This window comes from Lethenteron reissneri, chromosome 65, assembly GCF_015708825.2.
Source record: "Lethenteron reissneri isolate LAM-NWPU_2019-01 chromosome 65, ASM1570882v1, whole genome shotgun sequence".
In the NCBI taxonomy this organism is placed as follows: Eukaryota; Metazoa; Chordata; class Hyperoartia; order Petromyzontiformes; family Petromyzontidae; genus Lethenteron; species Lethenteron reissneri.
The window spans coordinates 12462319-12481086 of NC_083843.1; the positions used below are offsets into that span (position 1 = coordinate 12462319).

An 18768-nucleotide genomic window follows, 5' to 3' on the forward strand; every position below is an offset into this window, starting at 1 on the left:
TTTCAAAGGCCTGTGGTGATTGTAATGTTAAGAGCGGGCGGTATTTATATGCTGCGTGGCTGTTTTAGACTTCAATTGTGACGCAAATTCCCGGACTAGAATACGACAATACAATTTCCAAGAAGCACACATAAACACACACACACCTGTTTGTCTGTGTGTCTTTGTGTGTGTGTGATGTACAAAGATCGATGTATTTTGTACTCCCACGCATTTCCTACGAGGTGCAAACGGTTGGCGGAGTCGAGATCAGCATCGATGTGATCAATGCACATGGAACGACTAAGCAGCTTCGGGTCTAATTAAGGGGGGAATGTGGAAGGCGGGAAGCCTGCGAGTGGTGTTGGTTTTCGCCTTATTGTCGTACGGCTCCTGTAGATGCAGAGCCAACGACTGCGATTTCACACTCAGCTGGGTCAAGCAACGGATGACATTTGGCTGAATGGGTGGGTGGATGAGTGAGTGGGTGGGTGGACGAGTGAGTGGGTGGATGAGTGAGTAAGTGATTTGGTGAGTGGGTTAGTGGATGAGAATGTGGGTGATTGAGCGAGCGTGAGTGAGTGAGCAGGTGGGTGATTGAGTGTGTGGGTGTCAGGGTGGGTATGGGTGTGTGTGGTTGGATATCGATGAGTGTGGGTGAGTGTGGTTGTATCTGTACTAGATGGAAATTCCTACGGTACAGCCATCGAAGGCTTCACGAGCTACGTGGTCAAAATAGATGTGAAATAATGTGAAAGCCAGATGACATCCCTGTCACACCCCAAGGTAAACATTGAATGGCTCCGAATCTTGACCACGAAGGTCTACCCAGGCCTGCTCACCATCATGAAGGTCCTTAATGATTGTGAGCAAAGAGTCGGACTCCAAAAGCACGAATAACAACCCAGAGCCCAGGCCTACTGATGGTATAATAGGCCTTGACCAGGTCAATAAAACAGATGTAGGTCTTTTTGGAATTATCTACACCTCTGCTGTAGCAGATGGACAGAAAAATGGCATCTGTGCAAGACCGCCCTTTCCTGAAACCATATTGGGGCACCACAAGCCTCTCCTCAACGTGCCTGGCACGGCGATGTTGAATAATCCTTGCCATGACCTTTCCCGGCACACTGAGGAGTGAGATGCCCTTGTAGTTGTTAGTCTGTGCAGTCACCCTTCTTTAAGAGGGGGACCACCAGGGCATCCTTCCATCCTGCAGAACCTGTCCAGTGGTCCAGACATATAGGGCAGTCTGTGCACAAACGACACCTTCACACAGCATTTCGCTTGGGAGATCATCTCTGCCCGGTGCTCTTCCTGGTCTCAGACTCTGGATCACCGTCAGAACTTGCTCAACAGATGGTGCCTCAGCCAGCCAGCACGGGTGACTTCTTCCTGTATTTGAGCAGGGTCATCTCCACCTGTACACCCACCCACACACAGCAGAGATGTGGACTCGAGTCATGTGACTTGGACTCGAGTCAGACTCGAGTCATGAATTTGATGACTTCAGACTCGACTTGGACTTGCATAACAATGACTTTGTCCCACCTCTGAGGTGTGGACTCGAGTCATGTGACTTGGACTCGAGTCAGACTCGAGTCATGAATTTGATGACTTCAGACTCGACTTGGACTTGCATAACAATGACTTTGTCCCACCTCTGACACACAGACACCTGTACACTGTTGTAAATATGCCTTTTCCAAAAAATAATATTAAGAGTGATAATGCCTTTTTATGTAATGGTTATTATATATCTGGATTTAACGCGTTCTAAAAAAACGCAGGAACGAGGCCTGTGTAACTTTTCCCTTGAGACAACAACTGCCAAAGGAGCAACCCCCCGCCCCCGCTGCCTCGCCCCCACACAAGGAGACTCGGCACCTGGAGGTTAATTATCAACAAGCCTTGACTTGGACAAGTTGTAAAATGGGATTGACCGCCACCTCACAGGAATATGTTCAAACATCGAGGTTTTAAGTGTTAACTTGATAGATTGAGTCGCTCACATTTCTGAAGGGATGCCGCGATCGCCTTTACACCGACATCTGCTGCTGTCACTTCTCCTAATGCTAAACGGATCTTGTTCAGGGATGGCCTAGCCCTCATCTCAGAGAGAATAAGATTGCTCTGATTTGAACTAGACAATTTAGACAATACTCTCCTGAAATCACACTTAACATTGACGGAAAAAATGTCTACATCTGATTGGGAACATGTAGATAACATGACAGCCTCTTCAGCGGCCTCAATGTCAGCTCACCTAATTTCCAAGTTCAGCCTCCTTTCTAAGAAGAAGCCAGATCGACACGTTTAAAAGTTAAACGCTGACAATACTGTTATCAATCAGAGTGACAGTCTAATTTCAGACAGCCTAAAATCGGTTCTAATTAAAGGTTGAATTTCGCAGTCACCCCTAAACACATCCCAGTGGATGATATTCATTGCCCAGGCTGACGTAGCTCTTAAGGGTTTGGAACACATCACTGCAGATGTGGCAAGATCGAAAATCGCTGGAATCCTCAAAAACGCTAAGACACCTATCAGCAACATCAGTAAGGATAAGCGCTTTGAGCTTTCTCAATTAAAAAAGAGAGATGACATCGTCATCCTCTCAGCCGACAGGGGCAATGCCACAGTCATTATAGACAAAACCACATACAATAACAAAATTCAGGACCTACTTAATGATGGTGGCTATACAAAAATTCAAAGAGATCCCACCAACAGCCTCGTTACAATAACCAACAATATCATCACTGATTCGACATCTTTAATCGAACCAACCAAGCGGGTTTCCTTAAAAACCTCTGCTGCTAGACCACCCAGATTGTATGGCTTACCAAAAATGCGTAAAGAAGGTACACCTCTCCATCCTATCGCCTCCCATTGGCTCACCCACCTACAAACTGGCCCGACTTCTGTCTGAGACCTTACAACCATTTACTGGTAAGACCGCCTCAGTTGTACTTAACTCAGCTCACTTGGTATCGTTATTTTAGGACATCTCACTATCTCCAGGTGATTTGCTCGTTAGTTTCGATGTAGTATCTTTGTTTCCCAAAGTTCCTGTGCCTGACACTATTGTAATCATTGAAGATTTGGCGCAACAAGGACTGAAATTTGATGTACCGGCCCTGGTGAAACACTGCTTCGCCAACACTTACTCCACCTGGAATGGAACATTCTACAAACAAGTTGAAGGTTCCCCAATAGGTTCTCGCTTATCTGCGGTTGTAGCCAATGTTTTAATGGGAAACATTGAGACAGACGCCAGCCAGGCATCCACTCTACGTCCGTCCTTGTGGAAGAGGTACGTAGATGACACGTTCGTTATCTGGCCACATGGCCGACCGGCTCTGAACCAATTCCTCAACCACATCAATTCCATACACCCAGCCATCAAATTCACTATGGAGGTGGAAAATAATGGCAAGCTACCATTCTTGGATGTTATAATCTAAAAGAGACCAGGTGGCTCAATGGGCCACCTTGTCTACAGGAAAGTAATCCTTACAGATGCCTACCTAAAACCTGACTCACCACCATCCGTCCCAGAAGAATTCCCTCATCAAAACTCTCCACCATAGAGCTCGTATTTCCGACCATCACCACCTATCCAGTGAACAGAAACACGTACACCAAGCTCTCAAGACGAATGGAATATTCAGACTACACATTCTGTAAATCTATCACCCCAACCGTTGGGAAATAACCATCTGAAGACCCAATCAAAACCATCATCTTGTCATACATAACAGGGGTCGCCAATTGTTTTTATCAAATAATGAGCAAACACAAGATTTAACACGGTACGTAAAATTCGTGATCTGATCCCATCTGTGAACAATGTGATCCCTGACATGCAATACCCCAGCGTCTACAAACTAAGCTGTGTCTGAGGCAGTAGTTAAATTGGGGAAACTAAGCGACATGTCTCGGACCGAGTCCTATGAACATAAAGCAGATCTGAAACACAGAAGGACCGATATCTCAGCCGTAGCTGATCATTGCTTTAATGCGGTGGGCTCACGAAGGTACTTGCAAACCCACTGGCTATCAACAAAGATTCGTTCATGAACAGGTGTAATGTGACTATTTTATATATTTTCATTAACAATTACTATTGCGCCATACTGCCTGCAATAAGCAGGTAAAACGTAATAATGCAAGGGATACAACCAAAGCTACACCCGACCGCTTTTGTCTTCCCAGTTGCAATCTTTTACGTGACAGACCAGTTAATCATTTAGGCTGAGTTGACCTAAGGAGGAAGTCATAAAACAGCAGAGGATCCGAAGAATCTAACTGAGTAAACCAGGCTACAAAGAGTCAAAAGACATTCCAAAGGGTAATTGTTCTCAATTGCATCCACACGAGCATTGAGATAACCTCTGGAGGAAGGGAGGTGGGGGGGGAGTGTGGCCGAGGTGGCAATCATTGGCTCCGGGCCACTAAAAACCGACCAGATGAATGTTGGGGGCGTCAAGGTGGGAGGGTAATTTTATCAGGGTTACAGCGACAGGCACCAGGAGGTCTGCAGAGCCAGAACCGGAGATGAAGTCGGGCTGACATCGCTCCCTCTCGATGCACCGCGCGTTCAAACGTCGGCAGAAGATTCGGACCTTAATGCGTCCTTAGAAAATGAATGAAACGATCCATAAATTCTTAGTTGGTTGCGAGTGGGACTCTAACGCGCCGAGCCGGGCTCCGTAGGGGTGAGGGATGAACCTGTACGTGAACACCCAGAGAGCTGAAGGCCTTCCCACTATGACCATAAAGATCCCCCGTGTAACCTTAACAGACTGTAGGGGCAAGTGCTGCTAGCGAACAGCACCTATGAAGGCCGGCACGGCACACGAGGATGTGGGTGGCCAACACCACGCCCGGCCACCTTTGTCTCCCCAGTGGCGATGTTTACCCACCGCACCAGGTACTCATTTGAGGCTGAGTCGACCTAGGGAAGGCCCATGACCGGTTCAGATAATCGTCACTGGGTATTGGCCGTGAGCGGGAATCGAACTCGGGTCACCTGGTTCGAAGCGCAACGTGCTAACCGCTACACTACCACTCCCAACAACACACAGACACATACACAAAAACACACAAACAATATGCACTCCGAGAGGCAATTAAGTGGGTCTGTGCCCACACAATTCGTAAGGTGACCTCTGGTGGGAGGGCATTTTATGGAGGGTTATCGCATCAGGTGCCAGGAGGTTTGCAGAACAAGAACCGAGAATGAACTCAGGCTGGCCCGCTGGATGCATCTCGTTGCACAGAGATGAGTGGAGGATGTTGGGCCATGAGGTGTCATAAGTAATCAACCACATGATCTAAACATTCGAAATGAACAGCACCCAAAATTGTAGTTATCAGTCGGCGGACCGAGTCTACTGATCGACGCCCCCCCCCCCCCCCCCCCCGTGGGATGTGAGGTATTTGCGGACGCAGAGAAAACAGAAGACTGAAGACGCCTCGTGACCACACAGATGGCGGGTGCCAGGTTCGTGCGGTGGTGGAGCGTGGATCGCGATCGCCGACCCTGATGCACAAAGCCACGGAATCGAGATGAATGCTATCGTTGAGGTAGTAGCTATTTTTTGTTTTGATCGCTTAATCTTGCTTATTCGATAGTTGATTCCCAGCCCTGCTCACTTCAGCACCCCCCCCCCCCCCCGTCTCTATATCTCCCCCCTTGCTCCTGCCCCTTCTCTAACCTGCATAGCCTCCTGTTACAGCAGCCCATTTGCCCACTTCAACAATTGTTTCTTGCTGTGGTTGTCCCAACTTGATGACGGACGCTTGTGTTGCGCCCGAAACGTCGTGATTTAGTTTAATTTATTTGAAACCTACGTGACTTTACCGAAAGAACCAAAGAGTATGGAGCCCTGATGTTCCTGGAACCATTAAATAAGCATTCTATTTGTGAACCCATATGCTTGTATTAATACTCTAATTTTTTAATAGTAGCTGTTTTTTACCTTTTAATCGCATAATCTTGCAAATCTGATCATTGATGTTCTTATAATCATTTGATAAGAATTCAATGTATGAAAAAATATTAAATAAAAAATGTGTATTTTAATATTTTATCATATTTAAAAAAATCTATATATACAATAGCATCCAAATAGTCACAAGGGGGAGCCAAAGAGTCACAAGTGGACAGACAAAGAGTCACTGTATCAAGTAACCTGGTTGAGGTTCTCCAATTGTACCCTACCTTCTAGCCCTCCCCCACCGTTCCAGTCCCTCCCGTTAACTTGTATTTAAGATCTTGTCTCTTGGATTTCTCCTCACTTGATACAGTAAATTTAGCTGTGACGGTCCCACCTGAAGACGGAGACTTGTGTTGCCTCCGAAACGTCGTGATTTAATTGATTTATTTTCATTTATTTTTATTTTATTATTATTTTTTACCTACGTGACTTTACCGAAAAAACCTAAGAGTATGAATCTTTGCAGTCACGAAAGCTTCAAATCTCGGTTTCAATCGCGACAGGTGAACGAACCAACGCCGGCGACCGTGACGAACGCGGACACCCCGAGGAGGCAAAACCTCAACAATTGTCATGGGCCCCTGCCATGGTTAGTGGAGCTTGGGAGAGGTGCCAACGGGCAATGAAGCCACACACCGCATCCCCAACCGACCACGGCATGTCCGCTTTTGACCTCAGTGCACAACGCTCATCCCGAGCCTGGGTCTTAGAGGTATTCAACCTGGATTTGAAGCTTTCGTGACTGCAAGGATTCATACTCTTAGGTTTTTTCGGTAAAGTAACGTAGGGGAAAAATAATAATAAAGAATAAACTAATAGAAATAATAACAGAAATAAAATAATAAATCTAGACGTTTCGGAGGCAACACAAGCCTCCGTCATTAGGTAGAACTGCCGGAGGCTTGTGTTGCTTCCGAAACGTCGTGATTTAATTTATTTATTTTCATTTATTATTATTTTATTTCCATTTTTTACCTCCGTTACTTTACCGAAAAAACCTAAGAGTATATATTCAACCTGGCAGCCTCCATCGCCCCCGAAGCCCGACTAAGGGACTTTCGGATGTGTTCAGCAGGGACGATTTCGACTTGGGTCGGACGTCCTTGTTGTCCCATCACGTAGACACGGGGGATGCCAGCCCCATTCGCTTGAACCCGCATCGTATGGGGCTGCCGATGACATGTTGGCTGCGGATATTATTTCCCCGTCCACGAGCCCGTGGGGCGCCCCGGTGGTTTTGGTGGAGAAAAAGGACGGCAACCTCCGGTTTTGTGTGGACTTTCGGCGTCTTAATAAGGTTTCCGTGTAGTGTATAGTGTAATGTATAGTGTATAGTGTAGTGTATAGAGTAGTTTATAGTGTAGTGTATAGTTTAGTATAGTGTATAGTGTAGTTTATAGTGTAGTGTATAGTAGTGTAGTGTATAGTGTAGTGTATATGAGTGTAGTGTATAGTGTAATGTATTGTGTAGTGTATATGACAGTAGTGTATAGTGTAGTGTATATAGTAGTGTATAGTGTAGTGTATTGTGTAGTGTATAGTGTAGTGTATATAGTAGTGTATATAGTAGTGTATAGTGTAGTGTATATGAGTGTAGTGTATAGTGTAATGTATAGTGTAGTGTATAGTGTAATGTATTGTGTAGTGTATATGACTGTAGTGTATAGTGTAGTGTATATAGTAGTGTATAGTGTAGTGTATTGTGTAGTGTATATGACTGTAGTGTATAGTGTAGTGTATAGTGTATTGTATATGAGTGTAGTGTATAGAGTACTCTATAGGATGAACGTTGAGATTTACAAGGTGCACCAATAAGATGTGAATTGGTAATAAGGTAGAGTACTGATGAGGTGTTGACAGCTAGTAGTGTAGTGTATAGTGTAGTGTATAGTGTAGTGTATAGTGTATAGTGTAGTGTATAGTGTAGTGTATAGTGTAGTGTATAGCAGTGTAGTGTATAGTAGTGTATAGTGTAGTGTATAGTGTATTGTTTCGTAGTGTAGTGTATAGTGTAGTGTATAGTGTAGTGTTTAGTGTAGTGTATAGTGTAGTGTATAGTGTAGCGTATAGTGTATTGTTTCGTAGTGTAGTGTATTGTGTAGTGTATAGTATAGTGTAGTTTATAGTGTAGTGTATCGTGCAGCGTACAGAATAAACGTTAAGATTCACAAGTATCACGGTGTGACCAGCAGCGTCTCCATTGGCCTGTAATAAGCCAGGGCATCAACAAGGGCTTGACAGGGAACGCGAGGCGTGGGTGGGCGTGAGGACGCTCGCTAATCGCATGGCGTGGGGGATGCCGCTTTAACGACCTGAAAGTTTCAGGTGACCAGAGTTCAGATGCCGCGAGCACTCGGAGTCCCGCAGCTGAGTGAACCACCACGAGATTTGTGAGGAATTTGTGTCACGATGTCTCCCCCGACTTGTCTGCCATCAATGTTCCGGGCGATTGCCATACCCGGTCAACCCCTTGACATCCTATGCACTACACTACACTATACACTACACACTACATTGCACACTACACTATACATTACACTATACACTACACCATACACTACACTATACACTACACACTACATTACACACTATACACTACACTATACACTATACTACTATACACTACACTATGTACTACACGATACCCTACACTATACACTACATTATGCTACTATACACAACACTATACACTACACTATACTACTATACACTACACTCTACACTACACTATACACGACACTACACACTACACTATACAGCTATACACTACACACTACACTATACTACTATACACTACACTACACACTACACTGTTCACTACACTACTATACACTACACTATGCACGTCACTATACACTACACCACTACATACCTGTCAACCCCTTATCAGTACCCTACATTATTACAGACCCATTCAGACCGTATTGGTCATCGTGTACCCCTTGTGAACCTCAACGTTCATCCTACAAAGCCTGCATTGAAACGGCTGAACGCTGTGTGGGTCTCAACACTCTGTACATAAACACGGGGTGAACCGTGTGGGTTGACAGAGATAAGTGAGTCTATGGGTCTCTATGAGGTTAGTCTATGGGTCTCTGTGTGGTGAGTCTATGGGTCTCTGTGTGGTGAGTCTGTGGGTCTCTGTGTGGTGAGTCTATGGGTCTCTATGAGGTGAGTCTGTGGGTCTCTGTGTGGTGAGTCTGTGGGTATCTGTGTGGTGAGTCTATGAGTCTCTGCGTGGTGAGTCTATGGGTTTCTGCGTGGTGAGTCTATGGGTCACTCTGTGTGGTGAGTCTATGGGTATCTGTGTGGTGAGTCTGTGGGTATCTGTGTGGTGAGTCTGTGGGTCTCTGTGTAGTGAGTCTGTGGGTCTCTGTGTGGTGAGTCTATGGGTCTCTGTGTGGTGAGTCTATGGGTCTCTGCGTGGTGAGTCTATGGGTTTCTGGGTGGTGAGTCTATGGGTCTCTGTGTAGTGAGTCTATGGGTATCTGTGTGGTGTGTCTATGGGTCTCTGTAGGGTGAGTCTATGGGTTTCTGTGTGGCGAGTCTATGGGTCTCTGTGTGGCGAGTCTATGGGTCTCTGTGTGGTGAGTCTGTGGGTCTCTGTGTAATGCGTCTATGGGTCTCTGTGTGAGGAGTCTATGGGTCTCTGTGTAATGAGTATATGGGTCTCTGTGTAATGAGTATATGGGTCTCTGTGTAATGAGTCTATGGGTCGCTGTGTGGTGAGTCTATGGGTCTCTGTGTGATGAGTCTATGGGTCGCTGTGTGATGAGTCTATGGGTCTCTGTGTGGTGCGTCTGTGGGTCTCTGTGTGGTGAGTCTGTGCGTCTCTATGTGGTGAGTCTGTGGGTCTCTGTGTGGTGAGTCTGTAAGTCTCTCTGTGTGGTGAGTCTATGGGTCTCTGTGTTGTAAGTCTGTGGATCTCTCCGTGTGGGTGAATCTGTGGGTCTCTGTGTGCTGAGTCTGTGGGTCTCTGTGTGGTGAGTCTGTGGGTCTCTGTGTAATTAGTCTGTGGGTCTCTGTGTGGTGACTCTGTGGGTCTTTGTGTGGTGAGTTTATGGATCTCTCTGTGTGGGTGAGTCTGTGGGTCTCTATGTGGTGAGTCTGTGGGTCTCTGTGTGGTGAGTCTGTAGGTCTCTCTGTGTGGTGAGTCTATGGGTCTCTGTGTTGTAAGTCTGTGGATCTTTCTGTGTGGGTGAGTCTGTGGATCTCTGTGTGCTGAGTCTGTGGGTCTCTGTGTGGGTGAGTTTGTAGGTCTCTCTGTGTGGTAAGTCTATGGGTCTCTGTGTGGTGAGTCTTTGGGTCTCTGTGTGGTGAGTTTGTGGGTCTCTGCGTGGTGAGTCTGTGGGTCTCTGTGTGGTGAGTCTGTGGGTCTCTGTGTGGTGAGTCTGTAGGTCTCTCTGTGTGGTGAGTCTATGGGTCTCTGTGTTGTAAGTCTGTGGATCTTTCTGTGTGGGTGAGTCTGTGGATCTCTGTGTGCTGAGTCTGTGGGTCTCTGTGTGGGTGAGTTTGTAGGTCTCTCTGTGTGGTAAGTCTATGGGTCTCTGTGTGGTGAGTCTTTGGGTCTCTGTGTGGTGAGTTTGTGGGTCTCTGCGTGGTGAGTCTGTGGGTCTCTGTGTGGTGAGTCTATGTGTCTCTGCGTGGCGAGTCTATGGATCTCTCTGTGTGGGTGAGTCTGTAGTCTCTCTGTGTGGTGAGTCTATGGGTCTCTGTGTGATGATTCTGTTGATCTCTTTGTGTGGTGAGTCTTTGGGTCTCTGTGTGATGAGTTTGTGGGTCTCTGCGTGGTGAGTCTGTGGGTCTCTGTGTGGTGAGTCTATGGGTCTCTGCGTGGCGAGTCTATGGATCTCTCTGTGTGGGTGAGTTTGTAGGTCTCTCTGTGTGGTAAGTCTATGGGTCTCTGTGCGGCGAGTCAGTGGATCTCTGTGTGGGTGAGTCTGTGGGTCTCTGCGTGGTGAGTCTGTGCGTCTCTGCGTGGTGAGTCTGTGGGTCTCTGTGTGGCGAGTCAGTGGATCTCTGTGTGGGTGAGTCTGTGGGTCTCTGCGTGGTGAGTCTGTGGGTCTCTGCGTGGCGAGTCTATGGATCTCTCTGTGTGGGTGAGTCTGTAGTCTCTCTGTGTGGTGAGTCTATGGGTCTCTGTGTGATGAGTCTGTGGATCTCTTTGTGTGGGTGAGTCTGTATGTCTCTCTGTGTGGGGAGTCTATGGGTCTCTGCGTGGTGAGTCTGTGGCTCTCTGTGTGGCGAGTCTATGGGTCTCTGTGTGGTGAGTCTACGGGTCTCTGTGTGGTGAGTCTATGTCTCTCTGTGTGGCAAGTCTGTGGGTCTCTGTGTGGTGAGTCTATGGGTCTCTGTGTTGTGAGTTTATGGGTCTCTGTGTGGTGAGTCTATGGGTCTCTGTGTGGTGAGTCTATGGGTCTCTGTGTGGTGAGTCTATGGGTCTCTGTGTGGGTGAGTCTGTGGCCGGCAAGTTGACACGACGAAGTCTTTGGGCAGTGCCCGTGATGCCCAGCCCACAACATCGCCTCTCAGCCTTTTCACTCAGCGTGGCGACGCTCATGATTATTCATCCTTGAATTTTTATTTGTAAATTAAACTCCGTCCACTATTATCGGTCAACGTGTCCCAAACTTAATAATTCTCTTTTGCCCGAAGCCTCGATGGACACTAATTCACCTTGAACGCGCTGACTCTCGCATTCTGTCTCCGCTGTTTGCCTCATTTGCGTTGACTTCCATGATAGAGGTTTTTTTTAGGTTAGATCCACCGCGTGAATGTGTAAATGTTGTGTCGTTACAACTCGCCACCACCCAACACAGCCAACTAGTAAGGGTTGTGTCACGTAAACAGAACGTGCCAATTCGTCAATATTACAGCACTAGTGTGTAGTGTAGTGTATAGTAGTGTAGTGTGTAGTGTAGTGTATCGTGTAGTGTATAGTGTAGTGTATAGTAGTGGAGTGTAAAGTGTAGTATACTAATACAGCACACTGGTGTGTGCTGTATTAGTATACTACACCAGACACTATACTATACACTACACTACTATACACTACACTATACACTACTACACTATTCACTACACTATACATTACACTATACACTACACCAGACACTACACTATACACTACTACACTATATGACAAGAAGGAAATAAAAAAGAAAGAAACTAACAAAACGTTATTTTTTTAAGAAGAAAAGAAAGAAGAAAGAAGAAAAGAAAGCTGAATAGAAACAAAAATGAAATCTAACGAAATCAAAATATTTAAGGAAAAGAAGGAAAAATAAAAGAAGGAAAAAAATTAAGTCAACTAAAAAACCTTAAAGTAACGAAAGAAAGAAAGACAAAAAGAAAAATAGAAATGAAGAAAAAACTTAAGAAAACTAAACAACGTGAAAATTTTAAAGAAGAGAATTTAAAGAAAGAAAAAAGACGGGAAAACAGAAAGAAAAAAAATCGAACGAAGTCAAAATATTTAATTAAAAGAAGGAAAGAAATTTTTTAAGAAATAAAAAAGAAAGAACTAACACCTGTTCTGAAGTCATGGGGGGGGGGGGGCACGCGCCGGTGGGCCACGTGCGTCGGTTGACCACGTGGCCCACGTGGGTCGGTTGACCACGTGGCCACGTGGGTCGGTGGCTATAAAAGTGCGAGAAGTACCAGCGAGAGGAGGGAGGAAGATTGGAGAGTGACATCGATTCTCTGTCAAGAGTTAAGCCCCTTGTGGTGAGTGGTGAGCGAGAGTGGTGAGTGTGAGAGGTGAGTTGTGAGTGTCGAGTTCTGAGTGGTGAGTTGTGAGTGGTGAGTGTGAGAGGTGAGTGGTGAGTTGTGAGTGGTGAGTGTTGAGTTGTGAGAGGTGAGTGTTGAGTGTCGAGTTCTGAGTGGTGATTTGTGAGTGGTGAGTGTGAGAGGTGAGTGGAGGGGTTGTGAGTGGTGAGTGTTGAGTTGTGAGAGGTGAGTGTTGAGTGGCGAGTTCTGAGTGGTGAGTTGTGAGTGGTGAGTTGTGAGTGTGAGTAGTGAGTGGTGAGTTGTGTGAGTAGTGAGTGTGAGAGGTGAGTGGTGAGGGAGAGTGGTGAGTGGTGAGGTGAGTTGTGAGAGGTGAGTAGTGAGTTGTGAGAGGTGAGTGGTGTGAGTGTTGAGTGTGAGTGGTCATTGTGAGTGTGAGCAGGTGAGTAGTGAGGGAGTGTGTGGTGAGTGATGAGAGGTGACATGATTTGTGAGTGGTAGTTGTGAGTGGTGAGTGTGAGAAGTGAGTTGTGAGTGGTGAGTTGTGAGTGGTGAGTGTGAGAAGTGAGTTGTGAGTGGTGAGTGTGAGTGATGAGTTGTGAGTGGTGAGTTGTGAGTGTGAGAAGTGAGTGGTGAGTTGTGAGTGGTGAGTTGTGAGTGGTGAGTGTGAGAAGTGAGTTGTGAGTGGTGAGTGTGAGAAGTGAGTGGTGAGTTGTGAGTGATTGTGAGTGGTGATTGTGAGAGGTGAGTTGTGTGAGTTGTGAGTCTCAGTAGTGAGTGTGAGTAGTGAAGATGAGTGGTGAGTTCTGAGTGGTGTGAGTGGTGAGAGTGGTGAGTTCCTGAGTGGTGAGTTCTGAGTGTTGAGTGTGAACGGGAGAGTAGTGAGTGAGTGTGTGGTGAGTGTGAGTGTGAGTCGTGAGTGGTGAGTTGTGAGAGTGGTGAGTGGTGAGTGTGAGTGTTGAGTGTGCGAGGTGAGTGTGAGTCGTGAGTGGTGAGTTGTTAGAGTGGTGAGTGTGAGTAGTGAGTGGTGAGTTGTGTGAGTGGTGAGTTGTGTGAGTGGTGAGTGTGAGAGGTGAGTGGTTAGTTGTGAGTGGTGAGTTGTGAGTGATGAGTGATTATCGCGATTGAAATCGCCAAAGTAAATGTTCGAATTATTGTTCTTGATATAAACGAATTACATTTAAGTCCATGCTCATAACGGCGTCGCGATTTGCACCGCTGTGTCGATGCTGTGCACATTGTTGCAGCATTGCAGTCTTTGGGTGTCTTAGAGTACCGGATGAAGCTAAGTGTAGCATTTGTTGCTATAAAGGGGCCCTAAATAAAATTAAAATAAAACACTTAAATATTAAGACACAAATTGTTTAACTTGCACGGTGAAGTAATTGTATTGTTTCATTTGCTCTACAGCCAGATTATACGACAAATCGCTAACCTTAAACACCCCCAGTAGTTCGTAAAAATTGAAGGCGGTGTAGTACTATAGTAGTAGAGCAAGTGCAGAATCACTGAACCGGAATTGATAGTTTGAAAGCGTTTAGCGTGGGGCCCTTGAACGTGCGGAGCCCGTTGCTACAACATATGTAGTAGCTACTACATACTACATATGTAGTAGCTACTACTTATGTAGTAGCTACTACATATGTAGTAGCTACTACATATGTAGCTACTACATATGTAGTAGCTACATAAGTAGTAGCTACACGTGTAGTAGCTACATGTGTAGTAGCTACACAAGTAGTAGCTGTAATAACCATAAGACAAAAAGTTAATGTATTATTTCTGTGTATACATTTCATGTACATCCGTCATACATTTGTTGACAGACTGCTTATATTTGATTTGGAATATTCCAACTATTTAGAAACCCCCCCCCCCCCTCCCCTGTGGTTGGACGCTCCGTTGGTTGAACCCGTGACGTCACTTCCGGTCTCACAGTATAAATGAGAAGTTGTGGGAAGAGTTGGGCAGGTAGCGAGTGGACACAGTCCTTGAACGTGACACGGCAGCGTGACACGGCAGCGCGTGGACAGGCGAAGATATCAACTTTAGACATCGCTCGTTTTTGTGCAACTAATAAATAAATAAAGAGTTTTGATTGAAGACACCTCAAACACGCGGCAGACTTATTGCTCCCGCAAGTTAAGGCGTCGCTTATTTTTTGGTATAAGAAAGCTGCGCCTACAGTAGTAGCTACTACATACTACATAATGTAGTAGCTACTACCACCCACGCCACCCACCCACACCACCCACCCCACCCGACCCCACCCACCCGACCAACTCCTTCCACCCCACCCCACCCACTCCTCCCACCCCACCCACTCCACCCCACCTACTCCACCTCACCCACCACACCCCACCCACCCCACCTACCACCCACCAACCACCTACCCCACCTACCACCCACCCCACCCATCAGTGACTCTGCACACAGAAACTCCGCACTCAGCGACTCTTAGAACTCCACCGCTGCACTCACCTACCGTTGCCTCATACCCGCTCACCCATCTGTCCCTTATCATCACCCCCACCATCTCCCGTCTCCCCGACGCCAACCTCCTGCCTCAACGTGCCCACCTGCTCGCCCTCGTTTGCACCCGCTTATCCCCATAGTTACCGGTGGTTTGTCGGTGCAAACCTCGTGTCGCAACGCGCACACACCTGTTCGTTCTCAGTTGCACCCGCTTAACTGCCCGCACCGCGTACATCTCTCCTCTACACCAGTAACGAATTGGCCACGCTCTGTTTGCATGACAAACCCCTACCGGTTGGCTGTGTCGGTGGTGGCGGGGTTACACGTGGCTATCTAACCCAAAAAAAAACTCCATTATGGATGACGTTGGTCACAAAAGCCTTCTGCGCGTTAAACGGAGCTGTAATTCTCGTGGACGAGGGCTCTCTCGACCTCAAAACGGCGATGCTCGTCAATGCTCAAACCTTTCCGTCTTTGAGACTTGAACTTTTTTTTCGTCGCCACCTATTTTACCGGTCGTTAATTATCTGACCCAATGTCTGTTCCTTTTTTGGGAATCGCCATAACGACGTCGGCTAAAGCGAATCTGTCTATCAAGCGACATTGCGCGCGTAGATTGACGCAGAGCTTGCGGGTGACCGTCGCGATGTTCGCGCGCGTGCGTGCGTCTTGCGCCGAGCAGGTCGAGAGAGGAGAGAATGCCGTACCCACTGGCCATACACACGTGCGGAGGACAAGGCGGCACCGACTTCAGCTTCGACGGCAGGAACAACGGGGCGACGCTTGAGAAGATCTGGGTGTGGGTGGGCGGGTGGCAGGTGAAGTGCGTGAAGGCCTGGCTGACCAACGGAACCTCCGCGCAGTATGGCAGCCCGTCGGGATCCCACAGCGAGTTCGTCTTCCAGCCCGGCGAGCTCTTCTCGTCGCTGTCACTGTGGGGCAACGGCGCCGGGACGCGCCTGGGCGCCATCAAATTCAAGACCAGCAAGGGGCGGGAATTCTTCGTGAAGATGACCGACTGGGGGCTGAAGACGGAGTACCCCGTCGACGTCGGATCGGGGATCTGCCTCGGGATTCTGGGCAAGGGCGGCTCAGACATCGACTGCATGGGCTTCGTGTTCATCAATTCGGTGAAGCGGTCCGAGATGATCAACGTGACGTACCCGACGCTGCACCGGGAGCTCCCGAAGGTCCAGATGGAGGAGATCAAGTCCATCAGCTACAAGAACCGGGGCTCCGTCCCGCAAACCTACAAGGTGGAGACCTCCAAGACGCTGACCAAGACCTCGTCGTGGTCGATCGCGAACAAGCTCGAGGCGACCGTCAGCATCAGCGTCAAGGCCGGCATCCCCGACGTCGTCGAGGTGGAGAGCGGCTTCAGCTTCACGGTGGGCACCGAGAGCACCCGCAGCGTCGCGAACTCCGAGTCGAAGACAGAGCTCCTCTCGTTCGACGTCACCGTGCCCCCGGGCAAGACGGTGTCCATCGACATCAACATCGGCCGCGCGGAAATCGACCTCCCCTACAAGGGCACGGTGCGCATGACCCTGTTGAACGGCGCCACCTTCGACGTCCCCATGGAGGGGGTCTACAAGGGCCTCGCCTACACCAAGGCGACGGCCGAAACGCGGGAAAAGTGACGAGGGCCGGCACCCGCCCCCCTCGCGAGGGCCTCCGAGCTTCTTCCACGCTTCTTTCGCGCTTCTTCCGTGCTACTTCTGCGCTTTGCCAGCGGCGCCGCCGCCGCATGCCAACGCCGCCGCCTACCTGTTCCCTGCGGAGGCCGAGCATCGCAAAAAAACGGTGCTGAGGGAGGGTAATTTGTTCGATGGGCTGCCGGAGGAGGAGGAGCCGAGGAAAATTCCCCCGCGGCAAAAGCGAAAACGACGAGGGAGAGGAATAGAAAGAAGAAAAGTGACTATGACGACGCACGTTGATGACGACGATGGCCGATAGAGTCTGCACTGCCAGCACAGAGTCAAGCGCAGAATCAATCAGGTGGACCCGGTCCCCTCAAAGGAGGGGGGGGAGACGTTCGACCGAAATCGGAGAGCGACGGCCACCACCACCACTGCCACCACCACCACTGCCACTGCCATCGCCCCCACCACCACCACTACCACCACTCCCGCCACCACCACCACCACTGCCACCGCCCCCACCAACACCACCAACGTACGAATGGCACCAAACTAAATAATAGAGATGCAAAAACTATAGGATGTTCACCCACGTAATTGACCAAATGAATCACGTGCGTTTGGACGGCCATTTTACTGAAACGCCCGAACACACAAACAATGACGACGACGACCGCCATTCGCCACCAAGCGGCGGTGACGTCACCACGACGCTTGTGCCAGGCTATGTGCACCTTGAGGCCACGTGAAGTGTCGAACGCCCGCTGGCAGGAGGTCACGGGGCAGACCCAGCAGCTGCCATTGGTGGTACCAACTGAGATGACCGGTAGATGCATCACTGGCTGTAGGGGGGCTACTGTGCCAACTTACTGCATTTTATCCGCCCGGCGCTCTGCTCGTTGTTGTGAGCGTCGCTCCTCCGCCCTCCGTTGTTGTTGCTGAAGGGGCGACTGCCTCCAACTGTCCAGTAGCCTCAACGTGCACCTAGCCTGGCACTGCCCAGTAGCAGCAGCCTCCTTCACGAGGCTCCTCCTCCACAGAGGTCGATCTTGACACCGCTGGTACTGGTCATCGGCAAGTCCACGCAGACACGCACGTGTGTGTGTGTGTGAGTGTGTGTGCGCGTGTGTGTGTGTGCGAGTGTGTGCGTGTGTGCGAGTGTGCGCGCGTGTGTGTGCGCGTGTGTGTGCGCGTGTGTGCGAGTGTGTGTGCGTGTGTGTGCAAGTGTGTGCGTGTGTGTGCGCGTGCGTACGAGTGTGTGCGTGTGTGTGTGCGTGGACTTGCCTTCAACTTCACACCGCGAAGCGTAAATCAGGAGGAAGGTGGTGGCCTCAAATTGGCGACAGCTCCTCCGACGTTGACGTCCAAAACGAGTTGGGGGGGGGATCCTCCCCCCCTCTTATCGCGTCCGTCGCCACCAATTCAGTTATGAGTCGCGTGCTCTTTGAATCGTGGTAAAGTGCATGCAAGCAGAAAGGGGGTCGCGCGCGCGTTTCACTGCACGTGAATCATCGGTGCTACGGGATGGCTGTGCAGGGTGAGAAATAAAATAAAATGTCTTTGAAAAAGAACGCGGGAACTGCGGTTGCTCTGTGGTGAGGGGTGGCATCGTCCGAAAACCCAAAAAAAACCCACCACCTGGGTTAGAGTCCGGACTCGGTTAAGCCGGGACTCTCGGTCGCGACGAGTTGGTGGCCATGAGAAGAAAAAATGTCATGCTGCAGTCACGAAAGCTTTAAATCGAAAAGTGCTGGACTCGTCACGAACTGAGCTCCGTTCCCGTGACACCGAAGCTCACCGATTGGCTGCGTCGGGCGGTGGGCGGGGCTCTAATGACGTCGACGCGGTCACGTGACCTGAACTTGATCTTAGCGTGACGACAAGAGAGCAAGGACAGTGGGGGTGGTGGTGTAATGGTGGTGTAGTGGTGGTGGTGGTGTAGG

The 18768-nt window shown here is 48.7% G+C and overlaps 1 protein-coding gene across 4 annotated transcripts; it reads left to right on the forward strand.

The window, feature by feature from the left end:
- Positions 1–5459: 5459 nt before the first annotated feature.
- On the forward strand, positions 5460–18356 carry LOC133359675 (aerolysin-like protein). Of its 4 annotated transcripts, none has more exons than XM_061578184.1 (2): positions 5460–5488; positions 15868–18356. In XM_061578184.1, exons 1-2 carry the CDS (start codon positions 5475–5477, stop codon positions 16823–16825), a joined length of 972 nt encoding a protein of 323 aa, XP_061434168.1. In that variant the 5' UTR covers positions 5460–5474; the 3' UTR covers positions 16826–18356. The 4 variants fall into 4 exon arrangements, with proteins under 4 accessions (XP_061434168.1, XP_061434167.1, XP_061434169.1 ...); XM_061578183.1 differs by lacking the exon at positions 5460–5488 and adding an exon at positions 5523–5571; XM_061578185.1 differs by lacking the exon at positions 5460–5488 and adding an exon at positions 12552–12710.
- Positions 18357–18768: the final 412 nt, after the last annotated feature.